This window comes from Trematomus bernacchii, unplaced genomic scaffold (genome assembly GCF_902827165.1).
Source record: "Trematomus bernacchii unplaced genomic scaffold, fTreBer1.1, whole genome shotgun sequence".
Taxonomy (NCBI): Eukaryota; Metazoa; Chordata; class Actinopteri; order Perciformes; family Nototheniidae; genus Trematomus; species Trematomus bernacchii.
The window spans coordinates 13,386,058-13,402,026 of record NW_022987313.1 but is presented as its reverse complement, the minus strand read 5'-3'; the positions used below and the strand labels follow the sequence as shown (position 1 = coordinate 13,402,026).

Here is a 15,969-nt window from a genome sequence, read left to right as displayed (position 1 = left end):
CATGAGCCGATCATTTCATTACTCTCATATCATGTCTAGAGATAAAACTCCATTTATTTATCATTGAGACTTTTCTTCCATACACCATTATTGAAAGTGTTGTCACATAGTGACCCTCATCGTAATGATTCCTTTCCCATTTATTTACACATGTAAAAAAAAAAAACTGAATAGCATCCCTTCTACAGCGAAAATAAATGTAAATATCTTCCAATTCCCATCTGTACATAACAGTAAACATTTCTCATGCTTATTGATTTGTGGTACAAGAACAAAGCTCATTCACGGCCAGACGAGGGACCAAGGCTGTCATTTTGGTTTTAGAGTTCTCAACCTGCTGCTCTGGAACAAATGTAAGTGCATAAAGCAGTGAAGCCTGAAACAGTGATCTCATGCGATGTTCAGGCCATTCCATCGCAATGCCAGTCCTGTGTCTTCGCATAACTGACAGCAGACAGAAAAGCAGAGTGATGCAGATTTGGAGTCAGTTTTCTCTGCCGATTGTTAGACCTTGTCTAACGAGGAACTTCACCCGAAGCGGGAAAACACAACAGTCGATGGGATGTTTGCTGGTCGTCGTGCTGACAGGCCTGTCAGTGAGCCTGTGAGACGGCGCTCTGGCAGCGCGGGCACAGGCAGTCTGCTGAGTCGGCGGTGTATCGACGGCATCGCGGGCAGCGGGCGGCAGAGGTGGGCACCGCGGCTATTTTGTAGGCACTGTCCTCTCGGATAACACCACCTGAGAGGACACACACACAGCATCAGAAAAGGCATAGCTTATCACATGTTGTACACAATGTTGTAGATCTTATCCACTATGGAGTGTATCAAATGTTGTAAAAAGTCAACATTTTGTTCATAATAAAAATGCATTTAAAAACAAGTCCTAGTACCATTCAATAAAAAAAGAATTGTAGTATGGTATTTCATTAAATATTCATTTAAAAAAGAAAACATTGTATACTGTAGTATTTCACAAATGTTTCATTAAAAAAAGCCTTCAGAAAAATCGTATGCCATTATATTTCATCAAAAGGTAATTGTCTTGTATGCCATATCGCTATAATTACATACATTTAAAAAGTAAAATTATAGAATATAATTTTTTTTAAAGTCACAGTGAAGTGTATAGTCTAAGCGGACGTTTGAACAGCATGTAAAGAAATTCCCTCAAAGAATATTTCCCATTCATAATAAATTAAAATAACATTATGCCTCCAGCTACCTCTGTCACGAGTGCAGAACAAAAACCTGCTGTTGGTTTCAATCTGATCCAAAAGGATCCAGCTGCATGGAACGTGTAAAACCTGTGTGCACATTAAATCATCCGCTCAGTGTGGATATCCTCACCCTCCAGGTTGATGAGGAAGGTGCCGCTGCTCAGCAGGGCGTCTGAGGGCAGGTCCCGGGGCAGCACGCTGCACAGGTTGACCCGCGCCACCATCATCAGCTCCGCCAGCTGGGAGGAGGTGGAGCTGGGATGCTCTTGCAGGGACTGGGGGTGAAGAGGAGGACTTTGAATTTATACTATCCCTTAAAAATAGACTGATTATATACATGGAAGAAATTGGCTTGCTAACAACATTTCACTGACCTCCATGAGTTCAAACAGCAGACCGGGCTCTACAGCGATGTTGAGGTCGTACAGAGCTGCGTTTTTGCCCGGAATGGAAGACAGGAAGGAGTCTCTGATGGCACACGCCCCTTCCACCGCCTCCTCCAATCCTGGGCGGCGCCACACTGAGCTGCTTTTGATCCAACCGCTCTTAAATAATGTCTCTCCTTCTGCAGAAACAAATGTGGTTGAATGAAGACTCTTGTTAGCAAGCAAACACGTAATATACTGTGTGGTTGTGATTGGCACATACCGTCATGTCCTGGTGCGTGCAGATAGGCCTCCTCAGCCAGGTGGGGCAGGATGGGAGCGATGGATCGGGTCACTCCGTCCAGAATCTCCTCTAAGACAGTCTGACACGATCTCCTGCCCAGCGAGTCCTCAGGATCACAGTACAACCTAAATGAATCAGAATCAGGTTTATTGCCAGGTAGGTAAACACATACGAGGAATTTTACTTAAAATTAAACAAAAATTAAAAACACAGATAGAAAACTATTTGAAGAAACTATAATAACATAAAACATAAAAACATTAAGACAATATAGTAAATAAAGAAATGAGAAAAAGATGGAGCAAGGAACAAAGCAGGACAAAGAGATGTGCGAGTTTAGAAGAAACATAAAAGGGATATTTTCAATCTTGTGAAGTGCTTGGTATTTGGAAGAATGCTAGCACACTAAACAAGTTGTGGCGAGCCTTTACCTGTCTTTGATGATGCTGAAATAGAAGCTGGAGAGCTCTCTGGCGATGAAGCCTTGCAGGACACGGGTGGCCCGGCCAGCATCAAACTCAGTGTAGGCGTCCGTCACCTGCACACAAACACATATCAGTCAGCAGCTGAGGCCGTTTGGACTGAGATCAACAAGCTTTACACCTGAACTCACCTTGATGCTGTACTCGCGGAGCAGGTGCAGCATGTACTGGTCGATGTAGTGCATCTCTTTGGGGTCCACCGCCTGCACGCGGGGGTCGAAGCCCTGCAGGTTGCCGAGCAGGAACTTCAGAGTGTTCCTCAGCTGGTGGAGAAACAACACAAAGGCATTGAGTCTCATACACATGAAGCTCAGCACAAGTTCTTTCAGGAAGACTGGGTACATATTCATTCACTCCGCAGCTGCATATAATCAGCTCATCATAGGCGTTCTCTTTAACCTATTACATTTCACCTCAATCTCCAGCAGCCAATCACTGTGCTGCAGCCAAACTTTAAAATGGTTCTCCTCTCTCCTGCAGTCAGCTGTGATTTCAGGTCTTCATGCTGCGGCCCGCCTCCATATCCAGTGCCCAGGAGAGCTAATCCAAAGACCTCATCACACCTCCTCTTCATCCCATCTCCTCATCAAATCCTTCAACATCACCACCAGTGTCTAGACCCCGGGGGGGGGGGTTCCTATATGTCTGCATTTCCCCCTTTTATATATACGATTTCAGGATTGGGGACTATTCGGCAAAGACTTTTAACATTTATCATATGGCGCATGTGTCAATAAATGTTCTTTAGACTAAAAATGAAGTCTTTCCTGATTGAAATAATGCAAGCCACTCGAGCAGTGTCCATACCGCACTCTGGTACCTTGTTGATGCTGTCTCTGGCTGAGTTGAGAGCAGTGGGTCCAATCTGCACCTCAGAGAAGACGTTGGACTCGGCCACCCACCAGCGCAGCACATCGGCCCCGTATGCTGGCAGACTGGGGTCCTGGAGATGGAGGGACAGTGAGAGAAGACGAGTGCAGGACAAACACCAGGTTGTAAGTAACAAGGCTTATTGTTTAAAGGGGACCTATCATGCAAAATGCACTTTTGTACGTCTTTTATACATGAATATGTGTCCCCGGTGTTCCAGGGAACTCACCAAGTGTCAGAAAACACAACCCTCTCTATTTTCCTCCATACCCAAATCTCTAAAAAAGGGGCTGCAACGGATCTGATAAAAACTGATCCAGATTTGAACACTGTCCTGACGTCAGGACAGTGGCGCTACGGCTATTGGGCCAACTCCACCAATCAGGAGGAGACAGCCACGGCCATTGCCGTTCGAAAGCGCTGGAGACGCTGTAGTACATATGCCAGGCCTGTAGATGGTGCTGTTGCTCACAGAATCAGCCCTTGCAAAAACAGAGCTACAAAAGTGCAAATTGAGCGAAATGAGGCATGGCTAAAATGCATGATCTGCATTTTTTGAACAAAAAAAAGTATAAATATGCCTTATATAGGTATGGTCCTACACTATATTATTAAAATATAGCATGATAGGTCCACTTTAAGTGAATTAATAAAGGATGACAATGATATGAAGCTCAGTTTATCAGGGTGTGGTTAAAGTCTCCGTTACCTCCCCTCCATTAATGACTTTATCTGGATCCACTACGTTCCCCAGAGACTTGGACATCTTGTCTCCTTTCTCAGTGACAGCAAAGCCATGGACCACCAGAGCCCTACACACAAATGCAAAAAAAGTTAGAATTGAGTATTTAGTTCGCTTAGGTTAGTGTAAATGAACATTTCGAAAATGTGATTATTGGCTATGCATCGCTATTCTTAGTGGTATAGCACATTTGTGTAAATGTAAGATAAAAAATGGCTTTGAATGAGTATTTCTGTGTATAATTTGATTATTGCTACATGCGGTATAATTGTGGCGTAAAAGGCGTTGTCGCATATTTGACACAAGTTCAGTTCATTGGTCATTAGTAGTATAACTTATCTATTGTATTGGCTTCTGTGCAAGCTAGTGTTTTTTGGTGCCTGGCGCATGCTAGAGCCAAAAGCCACAGTATCTCAACCTCGGCTGCCTCAATGGAACATTCTTCGGCAGTTATTCACATTACAAAGTCCTTTTATTACATTTCAGTACATTTGTCAGCGTCATGTAGACACAGCACCCCCCCCCCCCTACAGGGAGAGGACGGGACACTCACTTGTAAGGAGCCTTGTTCCTGACAGCCACGCTGGTGAGCAGCGAGGACTGGAACCAGCCTCCTATCTGGTCCTTCCCCTCCACATACACATCCGCCCTGGAGTCTGACTCTGCAGGGCGAGAGAAAGAAAATCTGTTATTCCTTCTACTTAAAAACAAATAAAACAGTAAGTGTTGACCCAGAGGAGAGAAATGTCTAGAAAAGACAAGAGAGAGCAGCCAGTGTTAAGGGGGGGGGGGGGGGAATGCAAAGACCACACTTTAAGGTGACCGTTGCTTAAGACTAGGGAAACATGCCATGTCCAAAACATGTCCCTAAATTGCCTGTTTTTATTTCTTTAACTCAAGATTTCATATCTAAACAGTTATCTGACAAACAGGTGTTGCAGCCATGGCATCACAGGCAGAAACAAGTTTGAGCAAACATCCATTTTGATCCTGAAGGAATCCACATACAAAACAAAGTGCAGAGTTTGAGCCATTCCTGGAAAAAGAAACAAGCTGCCACAAAGAAACAGAGGAGTGGAGAATCATGCTGTTCACTATCCATAAATACTCTTCACAGCACATTCAAATGCTCCATGAAGAGTATTAACTGAGTTGGACTAAATGTCCTTTTTCAGTGTCTAGGTACCACAGTTGTCTTAACTGACAGGTAAAAGCAGTCTGAGCCCGGGAAACAGAGACAGAGTGTAACAGAGACATGTCAGAGGGAGGCGCTGCAGGCCTGTAGGAGGGGGATCATGTGACCTGGGACCAGAGGTTTGCGGAGCCGAGCGGGGAGCCAGCTGAGACGGGACTCCGCCTCCTCAGAGTCTCCCTCAGACTCCTCTGGAAATAACAACACAACCAGACAACTTTAAAAGGGCCACCTTAAGGAGTCATTTGGTCTCGTATCCTATTTACAAGGACAGAAAAAGAACCTTCTCATCTCAATTATTTCAGAAATATGTGTTATGGGTCCTTAAAGGTGGGGTAGGTAAGTTTGAGAAACCGGCTCGAGATACACTTTTTGTTATATTCCATGGAATGCTCTTAACATCCCGATAGCAATGAATATCTTAAGTGCTTTGACAAAAAATCCATAAAAAAATGTCATCTGTGGAAGCTGTAGTACTGTAAAAAGCACGACCAATCATCTGAGCCGGCTCGGCTAAAATAACTGGATGGCCTACCTGCCTGTCAGCCTTCCATCTGTGCACAAACTTATCTTGTGCCCTCATTGGTCATGTGCGCGTTCGTGTGTGTTGGAGGAGGGGCTCTGTGAGGAAGTGGCAGATTATTTCCGGCTGTGTATTTTCAAATTCTAGCGATCTCGAGCTGGTTTCTCCAAAATGACATACCCCACCTTTAAAAGATAGAGTGGAACCGTTTCTGCTGTAGATAAACACATTTATTTAGTTTTCATAGTTATGGAAGCTCCGAGAGGAAAGTGAAACAAATATATCAGTTTCGTCTTTTGTGTTTAAAAAATAACTAATTTCATTTTATTATATCTGTGGGGTTGAAAATAAAGACATTTTTCCTTGTCACTGTAACAATACGCAGTCATTTATTTTGTCATTAAAGTGTTTATTGTTGTAATACTCATTTCAGCCACAAGATGTACAAAATTATATTTTGTACCATTTCAAAGACAAAGGTAATAAAATAAAATAATTCACCAGACATTTAGTTTCTCACTTGCCTCTCAGGGCCTCCGTACATACTGGCACATTTGTGTAAGTATGATTTGAAGACTTCGTGCAAGATGAAGTTATGGTGGATATCTCAGGCACTGTATCTGCATTGTAAATGTATTCACTGATTTGATTTTCTTCTGTTCTACCGATGTTCAGTTGCAGACACCTGACCCTGGTGTGCTGAGGCTGCACTGCCTTATAATCTAATCTAATAATCCATGTGTGTGCTGCTTCTGCTTACAGTCCGCTTTCTAAAGCAGCTTAAGCAGCGGACAGTGTAAGGAGCTTTCTCTACAATAACACTAATGACAGCTGAGTTGATTAAAGGCATTTTGCTGCTACCCTTAAATCAACCCTGATGACTGAGGATGAAAACATTGCTATACAATATCATTATTAGTATTCAAGTATTTAGCAGGCACAGCATTTACGGCTATGGACAACCACATCTTCTCTAGCAAGATCCTTTTAAATATCAAAGGTGGTAACATTTGTATTAATGTTAGGGTTCATCAGAATATAGAATATTTCTATCAAATTAACTGAATCTACTTGAACATGCAGGACACATTTAGACGTACCTTCTAGTACTGCGGCCCATGAAGCTCCGCTGTCGAACCAGATGTCCAGGACGTCTTCTCCACGAACGTAGTCAGTCACTGGACCTGCTTTACTCTGAAGAGACACACAGGGAGAGGCAGAGAATAGAAGGAGATTCATTGCTCACCTACAGAAAAGTTATGACGACTGATGAAAATATTAATAATTAATAAATGTATAATAAAAAGCCGTCTTTTTAAGATGCTTTGAGCTCCGCTTGACTTGTGGTCATGACCATTTGTTTTTTATTTCCGCATTTCATTTGTAGGAAAAGAATCAACAGCCAAATGCAAAAGGCTTAATGCCGAATGAGAGTCTTCTTTTGTTCAAAATATATTCAGGGATGTTTGCTTTCTCTTCTGGGCCAAAAACACAACAATCTTAAACATTTTTGTATTTGACTTAATTGATTTCAAACAGCTCAAAGTAATTCCTTTCTACTCTTGACCAAAAGCCTTTAAAATAACATTAATAATTATATTTGATCATAGTAGAGAGGGATCTCCTTTGATGTATTACTGAGGCTTTTTATCACAACTCGGTCCTAACTGTATTTCAACCCCCCCCCCCCCCCCACTCACACATACACTCACCTTCTTGAGCACCTCATTTGGCAGTAAATCCTCAACAGGAAGCTCCCACCAGCAGTCGCTGCCCTTTTCTTTGAACAGCTGAGCTATATGGGTCACTGTGTGTCTGCAGAAACAGGAGGAATGTTCACTTGTAAATAATAATAATAAAAATACACTTTATTAATACAGCTACGACTTTTTAACAAAAGTTACAAAGTGCTTAACATGGTTTAACCAGATACAAAAAAAATTCAAGATGGCATTTATCGGATAAAATGTGACAACTATACCAATACAAAACCAAAATGGAAATACCCGAAAGCAATATTTCAAAGGAATATTGTGTGTGTTTGAGGAGGTAAGACACGTGTGTGTGTGTCTGCAATGACCATGTGTCGAAATGTGAGTGTGCATGCCAGGGTTTCCGCTAGGATTTTTTCTCGCCGGTCAAATGTCCGGACAGAATTTATTTTACCGGTCATGTTTCAATAATAATTAAAACTGCGGTCACAGACGTGCACGCAGTTGTGGGCGGACGCATCTCCTCTGGATATTAGGCTATGTATGTTTTTAATACAACTGCTTTAATTGTGAGCCGACATTTACAGTGAGAACAGCTGCTGAGGCCAGTGCAGAAAGCAGAACAGTGTGTATAATATATATCACTCAATAATATAAGTAACAGGCCGACATTACACACTTTATTTGTATGCTTTAGTAGATATCTACAAATAAACAGTTAATATTTTTCATGAAACCAAATAGTGCTTCACATCATAACATATACATGGGCTGTCGCCTGATATATATTATATGCTTTAAGAGCTGTATGTGTGTGTTATGGAGTGTATATGTGTCTGTTGTAATTGCATGTCCCGCCAGCAGAGGGAGCTGCTGGACTAACACTCAACATCATTGCCGTGTGTGTGTGTGTGTGTGTGTGTGTGTGTGTGTGTGTGTGTGTGTGTGTGTGTGTGTGTGTGTGTGTGTGTGTGTGTGTGTGTGTGTGTGTGTGTGTGTGTGTGTGTGTGTGTGTGTGTGTGTGTGTGTGTGTGTGTGTGTGTGTGTGTGTGTGTGTGTGTGTGTGTGTGTGTGTGTGTGTGTGTGTGTGTGTGTGTGTGTGTGTGTGTGTGTGTGTGTGTGTGTGTGTGTGTGTGTGCAGTATGTGTGTGTGTCCAGGCATGTGCACAAGCCAGTTAGTCTGCATGTGTGTGGTGTTTGGGCTCACTTGTTGATCAGAGGCTCTCCGGTCTCTCTGTGGTAGAACACGGGGATGGGGACCCCCCAGCTCCTCTGCCTGGAGATGCACCAGTACGTCCGTCTGTCCAGCATGGTCAGCAGGCTGCCCCTCGCCGACTCAGGCAGAACTCGCACCTTCTGCAGTGCCTCCTACACACACACACACACACACACACACACACAGGAATGTCTTTCTTAGGAACAAACTGTAAATGCATCCCTTCCTGAAAGAGCCCAATGCTTTGCTTGTTGTGCACCAGGAAGAGATTTTATTCTGACCGTAACATGTCTTCCAGCTTTACCTTGGCCTTGTCTTTGAGTGACGCTGTGTTGATGAACCACTGTTTGCTGGGCCTGATGACCACGGGCTCCTTCGTCCTCCAGTCGTACGGGTAACTGTGGACACACTTCTCCTCCTTCACCAGAGAGCCACACTCCTTCAGCATGGTAATCACTAACATAAACACAAAAAGAAACACAGACAAATAAATTAAAATGAACACATGCAATAACAAATCCACGTGGACTAAGTAAATGTAGTGTGTTAAGGTTTGACATATTTTTCTGTACCTTTGTCCGTGCCTTCTGTCATCACAGTCAGATTCTGCAGCTCGGGGCCGGCCAGCTCAGTGAACTTTCCGTCTTCATCCACCATACACTCCTTTGGTGGAGGGAAAACATACACACAGTTACAAAGTGACACAAAGCATGTTTACCAGCGTCATTTCAGCCATCTTTCACTTTTTCCTTAATGAATAACTTAAACAGTTGGTGTCAAGTCCTGGGGCCTCATTTATAAAGGGATATACGCTCAAAAAATGGCGTACGCCAGTTTCTACGCAATGTTTGCGATTTATAAAATACTAACTTGACGGGAAAATGTGCGGTCCTCCACGCAAACTCTAACCCATGCGTACGCACTAAGCACACAAACGGGAGAGACGAGAAACTGCGATACCGTTGGCAGAAGGAAGAATGGAGAGAAATATGTGGAAATAATATCATAAATAAAATGTTACCTCTCATTTATCATATGAAGAATTCATTTTCAAACATTGATTAAAGCCAATCTTAAAATGATTAAACGAACGCCTGTTTGCGACTCCACACAAAAACATAACTTGGAGAAATAAATAAATACGAATATGTTATTTAAAACCACCTCGAATATGTTGTGTTAATGTTATGAAATGTTTTCTCATAAATGATGCGGTAAGCAGGAGGACAGAATTACGTCTAAACTGACGCCGTTTTGCATTTCTATAGGTTGTAGATACGAGCATGGTTTTATATACTATCACGTTTAATCGTGTTTTATGCCGTTTGCCAAGACTTGATAAGTTGCTCGTAAAACACAGGAGGTATGGAAACACCATATGTGGTAAATTGTACAGCTAATATAACACAACACATTAGTTGTATTTCCTTTAACTGGTGGATTATGGATATATAGTTGCTGATCGAAAGCTGGAACACAAACCACCAAATACAACAGGCGTGTGGCGCAGTGGATAGAGCCTTGGTGTTGGGACCAGGGGGTCACAGGTTCAAACCCCACTGCAATCAGCATGTCGTTGTGTCCCTGGGCAAGACACTTCACCCCAAATTGCTCCTGTGGGGATTGCCCACAGTATTGAGTATGTAAGTCGCTTTGGATGAAAGCGTCTAACAAGTAACATGTAATGTAATGTAATTCAGATCCAGTCGTCATGACTCCACTCCGGAGGGATTCCCCGATCATTTATTAGAGTTTCTCATCAAGAGGGTGTCTCCTGTCCCCGGTACAAACACACTGCTTGAGGAATGTGTATTCACAGTCATTAACCTTTTTCGGATCACTTATTTATTTTGGTGACGATCCGACCTCCATGCTGCTACTCTGGTTCAAACTGCATCCACCAAACAATATGATTTATCTCGACCTCCCCAAAATAACCAAAATCTGACACGGTGTGAGATGTCTTTTTTAGCTGTTCTGTCCTCATTTCCTGCGATCTTCTTCATGCAGTTAAAATGAATGAATGAATGGGCGTTTCTTTGACTATTTATAGGCAAATATGGGCGTTACGTGAAGCCTGCAAAAGCTGCGCCGCATTTCGAGTCGATTGTGATTTATAAAGGGAAACAGGCGTAGGAAGTGCCGTACGCACTTCCCTCGCCGGTACGCAATGTTTTGTGAATCGGAAAATGTCGGATAATTTCTGTACCTATTTTTTTGCTTTGCACTACGTAAGCAACCTTCCCACGTGAATCCTACGCAAGGCGTTATAAATGAGGCCCCTGATGTTCTCAATTTGCAAAAGATTGACACAGTTCAAAATAAAACGTACCACAGACAGTTTAAACTGTGAAGCCACACTGTAATCATCCATGCCGTGAGCCGGCGCTGTGTGGACCAATCCGGTTCCTTTGGCCATGGTCACATGATTGGCAGGCAGGAGTGGCACTTCCTTGTCAGGAATTGTGGGATGTTTGCAGATCCCACCCTCAAGCTGGGAGCCTTAAAACAAAATGATAAAGAAAATCAGCATTGTTATGTTTGTGCATGTTAGCGTGTGTGCATGTGTGCATGTGTGCGTGTGTGTGTGTGTGTGTGTGTGTCAGCACTACCTGTGAAGGTGCCTACACTCTCCAGCTCTGTGTCCAGCAGTGCTGCCACGCTGGCTGAGCACTCTGAGGCCACCAGCAGCAGCTGAGAGGTGTCCGCCCTCTTCACCACAGAGTACCTGCACACAGAAAACAAGGCACTTGTTTAGTAAGGGTGGTGTGATTTCATGACTAAGCAGTTATATCAACCAATGTACAAAGAAAGATAAGTAAAAAATATGAATAATTGCTAGTTGCAGCAACTCAGAAAGACAGTGCAACCAACTACAAACTGAGCGAAAGGAGAAGAGTGAGACTGGTCAGTTCTTTAGAGGTGTTGGAGCTTACTTGGCGTTGGGCATGTAGCACACGGCCTGATTGGCAGGAATGGTCCAAGGCTGGGTGGTCCACACCAACACAGAAACACTTTCCAATCCTGCGGGAAAACAGAAATTCCACATGGTCAAGAGAGTTCTTACCGAGTCAGAAGAATAATATCTTGAAAAGGCATAACTACCTGCATGTGTGTGTGTGTGTGTGTGTGTGCATGTGTGTGTGTGTGTGTGTGTGTGTGTGTGTGTGTGTGTGTGTGTGTGTGTGTATTACCTTCTGAGGCTATCCCAGGTGGCAGTGTGCTCAGGGGGAACGTGGTATAGATGGATCTGCTCACATGCTTAGGGTTGTACTCCAGCTCTGCCTCTGCCAGGGCCGTTCTAGAGAGGCAGGTAGACAGGGTTACAGAATCAGATATCGTATTTGGATTTAAAATAGAAGGCATGCAGCCTCTTCTACACATGCACACTAACTCAGTACCTTGTTGAAGGAGACCAGAAGACCGGTTTGTAGTCTTGGTAGATGAAACCCTGAAGATCGACAAAGGGAAAATAATTAGACTGAGATGAGAACAATTAAAACATCACACAGTATTTCCCTGTTGGTTTTTACAGTTTCTGCCCACCTTGCTGTGCATCTCCTGGAAAACCTTCAGCTGAGCAGCCTCATAGACCCCATCATACGTGTAGTAGCATTGGTCCCAGTCAGCCATCACCCCCCAGCGCTGAAAAGCAGCCTTCTGACGAGCTATGGCCCCCTCCGCAAACTCTCGTGCTAGGGAGGATAGAAACATTACAGCAGCTGCAGACCCAACAACAGTCATCCGGCTTTCTGTCCGTCTTTACCTTTCTGTCTGATCTCCAGGGGGCCCAGGCCGCTGGTCCCCAACTCCCCCAGAGCCTTCAGCTCGATGGGCAGGCCATGGCAGTCCCACCCTGGGATGTAGTGGACCTGACGCCCCCTCAGCATCTCAAAACGGTTTTGGATATCTTTCAGGATCTGGACACAAACAAGACAGTGAAATTAATTATTACTTTGTCAGTGTTTGAGTCATTGCCACCTGAAAGCTGCAACAACAGCAACTAGTAATTATATTTTTGCAGCATTACAGTGTGAAATAAGTAAAACATGATATGAGTTATCACCTTATTGAGGGCATGTCCTACATGAGGGTCTCCATTGGCATATGGGGGTCCATCATGTAGGCAGAACTCCTTCTTGGCCTTCCTCTCTCTTTGCCAGGAGTACAAATCTGCAAATCCACACTCCTGCAAAAGTATAGTGTTCATATTTCACGTGAAAAAAAAAGCATAATTCAAAGGGAGCTACCTGTAAGAGCACCAAACAATGAGTCAAATGCATGCATCCACACGTATGTAGAGAGGGATAGTAGTGAACCCTAAGTAGTGTAGAGGATGTTGGGACTTTTTTTAGTAGAGGGTCAGCCTAAATGGTTCGTTGTACCTGCTGAATCTGGAGCTCTCTGTTCAGCAGCTTCTGTCCGGTCAGTTTCATTGGGAAGTCAGTCCGGGGAAGGAGCACTGTGTCTCGGTACAGTCCCTGGGGAGAGCCTGTCTCTGCGGGCTGAGGGCTGCCCTCCCCCGGACTGACAGCCTGACAGCGGCTGGAGCTGAAGGAGAGAGCCCGGTGCAGGAGGCCGCCTCCCCGGTGTGACCTCCGTCCCCATCTCGATAGTGTCTGGCTTACTGCCGAAACCCGGCACAGCAGCATGGTAGCTCTGTAGCCAAGCAAAAAGACAATTAATAACGAGTGTTGTTGTGACAGTTTACTGTACGCATTTATCGTGTAGTCATATTCCGTCCTTCGTCCAATGCTGTGTTTCCTCCGGAAGAAATTAAGGCAAGGACAACTACGGAAAGCCAGTAGGATCCATAGAAATCAATCGCATTTCAAACTCAAGTTGGACGGGCGGTCGCTGGAATTGAATAAACAATATGGAATGGTTTAAATGTGTTCCTATGCAGGAAACTACACTTTCAAATTTATATTATTAGGAATAGTTCCCATACTGCACTTGGGCTTATCGATACTGTCATTATACTGATCCGTTTGAGTTGTTTTACTTTGAAAGTATGTTTTACCGGAAGTGCACCAGATTGCAATGAGAGTGCTGGCGAGCTTTCACTGCCATCCAGTGGTTAAAATTAAAAACTAAAACTCTATAGTCTTAAATAACTAAGAAAACGACACTTATTCCTACTATTACAAATAATTATGCTATTAATACTGGTGGTTATTTTATTTTTGAAAATGTCACCACAACTTTGACTTTGAAAGTATGCTGACAAACAGCAGTCTTTCTCAATTCGAAGAAATCACCAAATAACTCAGCCATTATCAATTTGTTTTATTTCAGAGTTGTATACATACGTCTGTGTTTGACGCTTAACATCTTTTCGACAGCACCTGAATGCAGCACGGCCTTGGCTGCAGCAGGTGGTATTGAGTGGATAATGACGTCACCGGGGGTATAAAGCGCGCGGCTGCATCTCCTCTTTCACTCATCCCTTCACCTTCCAAAGGACCTGACCCTATTCGCGAGCCAGCTTTCACTCACACTCCACAGCAAGATGAACAAGATGTGTCTAGCTTTCCTCGGAGCTCTCCTGCTGGCTCTCCATCTCATCTCAACACAGGTTAGTTTTGCTCCTCATTTATTTTTTGTTCTGAATTTCAACGTGATGTTAGCCTACTTTAGTTTTCTAAAACTTTTCTGCGCTGAAATGAACAAATTGTGAACAACATCAGTCTCTTCTTCGGCGTCTTGGCAAGCTCTCACATGGTGCTTTTATTTATTTATTAACGTTTATCTTGTATGATACACTTCAGGGAATAGGCCAATTCTAGTGGAAATAGTAACCTTTCATTTAAACTAATCAGGTTTTTTTTTTTTTAACTGGAGGATAAGCTTGATAGAAATTCCTGCCTGCATTTTAAAATCATGAGCTTATCCGCAAAGCATGGTCACCTTTTTAACCATGTGTGTATTTAAAAGTTGTATTGCTCCTTTTGGCATCTTTGCGCATACAGACGAATGCCTCATGCTTTTGATCTGCCTCGTGCTTTTGATCTGCCTCAATGTAGCCTAGTTAAGGAAACGTATCTGACGTGATCTTATTGTTTGAAGGTGGTGCAGGCCCAGAACTCCACGGTTAACATGACTATGGGCTCTACCATGGTGCCCACCACCATCGGCGTGAACACGACGACACTCAACAGCGGCTGCGGATGGACCGCCGCCTCCACGCTGCTGCTGCCGCTGGCTGTGGCCGCTTCCCTCCTCTTCGGGAGGTCCTAAACCGGACTGATGTCGCTCTTCACACTGCCAAGACTGCTGGACTGGGCATTCAACGGTCTCCCAAGAGCAGGGCCCTTTGGATTCTACCAAATACTTTTTTTCTGTCATCTTTGGAGTTTGTTTGACTCTCCGTTACCTTTACGCACCAACCGGGGACACGCCCTGCTGCTCTTGGTGTCATGTTCTGCTGTTGGTTGGGACTGTATAAAGAAATCTCCTTTTCGGGAAATAAGGGGATTGGGAAGTTTGTATCACTGTGCTCTTTAATAAATCATGTTTATGATGCGATGGCCCTAAAGAGGTTGTACACTTTTGTATTGCAAATTCTGGGAAATGTGTATGATTGTAAATGTTTTAGAATCTTCAATTTTGTAAATCCAATAAAGCTTTGAATTGTTAGTGACCAGATTACTCTGTTTATTCCTTTGCTGCGGGTATTTTTTTTTTTTTTTTTTTTAATGGCAAATATAATTGAGTTAATCTTATCTCCCTACATGTGTGGAAAGTAAACGTTCCGAGCCATTAAACTTTAAACAGACTTCTGACGCAGAATAGGTCCACTAAAACTGAAGTGTATCAATTGCACATGGGATTATCCAGATTGATTTGTACTTTTATAAAGCCTAATCTGAGTAGGCTGTAATGTTGCTGTGCTGTTGAGGAACAACTTTATTTGTTGTCTAGTCATTAAAAACACTTTAGCCCTTTTTTTAATTTCTTAATTTCATGGCTTTGAGGTGTAGCTATATCGGTTTAATCTTGAAAGATGAGCTGTCCTAACTTGCTTTTCGACTTTGTTTACTTTGCTAATGCCTCCCTTCAGACCAAGGTGTTCCTTTTGTATTGGACATGTTATATGGTAGGCCTCTGATTATTCAAACAAGGTCAGTTTACAATGGCTAACTTGCCCATGTTCACAGAAATAGATTGGCTCAGATCACAACCCTCCTCCCTTTAAAAAGCTTGTAATGTTGCTTAAAACAGTTGTAGCCAGTTTTCAACCTAAAACTAGGTTTGTGAGCCTCCTGTGTAAACTCTAAAACAGACTTCAGTAAAGTATGAGACAGTTTGTTATATTTGCAACTTTATAATTTTTTTTAAAG

At 43.3% G+C, this 15,969-nt stretch overlaps 1 protein-coding gene across 2 annotated transcripts; it reads right to left on the bottom strand.

The window, feature by feature from the left end:
* Positions 1 to 29: 29 nt before the first annotated feature.
* iars2 (isoleucyl-tRNA synthetase 2, mitochondrial) lies at positions 30 to 13,423 on the bottom strand. 2 transcript variants are annotated; one of them, XM_034126292.1, is made up of 24 exons: positions 13,012 to 13,423; positions 12,693 to 12,815; positions 12,393 to 12,546; positions 12,173 to 12,321; positions 12,028 to 12,077; positions 11,821 to 11,927; positions 11,563 to 11,650; positions 11,239 to 11,354; positions 10,959 to 11,128; positions 9,199 to 9,289; positions 8,931 to 9,082; positions 8,618 to 8,778; positions 7,411 to 7,513; positions 6,799 to 6,892; positions 5,286 to 5,366; positions 4,537 to 4,645; positions 3,951 to 4,053; positions 3,192 to 3,314; positions 2,503 to 2,634; positions 2,321 to 2,427; positions 1,869 to 2,014; positions 1,595 to 1,785; positions 1,351 to 1,495; positions 30 to 739 (listed from the first exon to the last, which is right to left on the bottom strand). In XM_034126292.1, exons 1-24 carry the CDS (start codon positions 13,276 to 13,278, stop codon positions 594 to 596), a joined length of 3,108 nt encoding a protein of 1,035 aa, XP_033982183.1. In that variant the 5' UTR covers positions 13,279 to 13,423; the 3' UTR covers positions 30 to 593. The 2 variants fall into 2 exon arrangements, with proteins under 2 accessions (XP_033982183.1, XP_033982192.1); XM_034126301.1 differs by lacking the exon at positions 5,286 to 5,366 and having other exon boundaries at positions 13,012 to 13,422.
* Between the last annotated feature and the right edge of the window lie 2,546 nt (positions 13,424 to 15,969).